General features: G+C 50.8%; 1 protein-coding gene across 1 annotated transcript; it reads left to right on the top strand.

The window, feature by feature from the left end:
* The first annotated feature begins 326 nt into the window (after positions 1-326).
* Positions 327-1,653, top strand: LOC121993959 (senescence-specific cysteine protease SAG39-like). Its single transcript, XM_042548183.1, has 2 exons — positions 327-829; positions 906-1,653. The coding sequence occupies exons 1-2, from the start codon at positions 373-375 to the stop codon at positions 1,496-1,498; spliced, it is 1,050 nt and encodes a 349-aa protein (XP_042404117.1). The 5' UTR covers positions 327-372; the 3' UTR covers positions 1,499-1,653.
* Positions 1,654-1,869: the final 216 nt, after the last annotated feature.

Below are 1,869 nucleotides of genomic sequence, written 5' to 3'. Positions count from 1 at the left end.
GATTAGTGCAAAGATTTCTGTCTATTTGAAGTCCCTTTCACTGGATGCTCCATGAATGACTCCGATTAATTGTTAACTAATTATCGACGTCTCAAACCAAGAACAGAAGTCTGCGTACGATCTTCGCAAAGAAGAGACGTGTGATCGTTGGATCTCGATCACGATTAATCCAGTAATTACGGAGTCTTCCAATTAAATTAATCTCGCAACGCAACGTATTCCACGGCACGCAGCAAGAACAGAGCAGAACAAGCAGAACAGAGCAGACCTATAAATAGTCGAAGCCCGTCGCTTAATCTCTCACTAAGCTTGAATTAGTTGATCAATTAACTGATTAATTAATCACTTGTAAAAGCGTTTCGAGAGCAGCTGATGGGTAGAATTCCGGCCGCCGCCTTCACCGTGAAGCAATGCCTCGTCTTGGCGGCCTTGTTCGCTGTAATATCAAGCACCGCTTGGGGGCGCAAGCTAAGTTATCCAGAGAGCATGTCCATGGCAGAGAGGCACGAGCGGTGGATGGCGCAGCACGGGCGCGTCTACCGCGATGACGCAGAGAAGCAGCGCCGCTTCGACATCTTCAAGTCCAACGTCGAGCTCATCGACTCGTTCAACGCCGCCGGCAAGCACAAGTACTCGCTGGGCATCAACCAGTTCGCCGACATGACCAACGAGGAGTTCAAATCTTCCTACACTGGCTTCAAGAATATGATCGCGACGAAGCCGATCAGGAAGGGAGGATTCATGTACGAGAACGTGTCCGCGACGCCGAAGAGCGTCGACTGGAGGACCAAAGGAGCAGTCACTCCCATCAAAGATCAAGGGCAGTGTGGTATGCATAATTTGGAGGAACAATTTAGTTAATTATTGCTCCAACGGAATCTAATTCGTTTGCTCGAGCAAAACAGGATGTTGCTGGGCGTTCTCGGCAGTGGCGGCGATGGAGGGCATCACCAAGCTCACCGCTGGCAAGTTGATCTCTCTCTCCGAGCAGCAGCTGGTGGACTGCGACGTCCACGGCGAGGACCAAGGCTGCAACGGCGGCCTCATGGACAACGCGTTCGAGTTCATCATCAACAACGGCGGCCTCGCCACCGAGACCAAGTACCCTTACCAGGCCACCGACGGCACCTGCAGCAAGCAGAAATCCTCCCCCTCCGCCGCCGCCATCAGTGGGTACGAGGACGTGCCTGCCGACGATGAGGTGGCGCTGCGCAAGGCCGTGGCCCACCAGCCGGTGTCGGTGGCGATAGAGGCCAGCGGATCGGCCTTCCAGTTCTACAACGGCGGCGTCTTCACGGGGGAATGTGGAACTGATCTCGATCACGGCGTCACAGCGGTGGGCTACGGCGCGACGAGCGATGGCAGCAAGTACTGGCTGGTGAAGAATTCTTGGGGTGCCGATTGGGGGGAGAACGGCTACATAAGGATGGAAAGGGACGTGGATGCTAAGGAAGGGCTGTGTGGTATCGCCATGCAAGCTTCCTACCCAACTGCTTGAAGCCATTTGTCGCTTCTCCATATATGCCTTACGTTCAAAGACCCTTTTGTCATCTACTATGTGATGTATAGGCGTGTCCAGAGAGACATGTGTGCTTGTAAATGTATGCGCATGTGTAGCAAGATCTGAACATGTACCGCGTACTGTATGTTACATTTGCATGCATTGTCTAATCCAAAAATTTTTAATTGTTAATGCTGTCTCATCATGTCAAAAGTCGATGACATGAATATATATTAGGGATATAATGTTCTTGTTGATGTCTAATGGATTTTGCTTCGACCTGTAATATAAATAGTATCAGTACAGAGTCATGAAAAGGGTCCATGATAATGATCCTCTTACGCTCAAATCAGTCTTCGGTGAAGAAG

Source organism: Zingiber officinale, chromosome 6A (genome assembly GCF_018446385.1).
Source record: "Zingiber officinale cultivar Zhangliang chromosome 6A, Zo_v1.1, whole genome shotgun sequence".
Lineage (NCBI taxonomy): Eukaryota > Viridiplantae > Streptophyta > Magnoliopsida > Zingiberales > Zingiberaceae > Zingiber > Zingiber officinale.
Note: the sequence above shows the minus strand (reverse complement) of the source record. Positions and strands in the feature narration are given on the sequence as shown.

Excerpts from the sequence above, each read along its gene's own strand:
- LOC121993959 (XM_042548183.1), top strand. The coding sequence starts at position 373 with ATGGGTAGAATTCCGGCCGCCGCCTTCACCGTGAAGCAATGCCTCGTC. Across the intron at positions 830-905 it reads CAAAGATCAAGGGCAGTGTG|GATGTTGCTGGGCGTTCTCG; the intron begins GTATGCATAATT and ends CGAGCAAAACAG.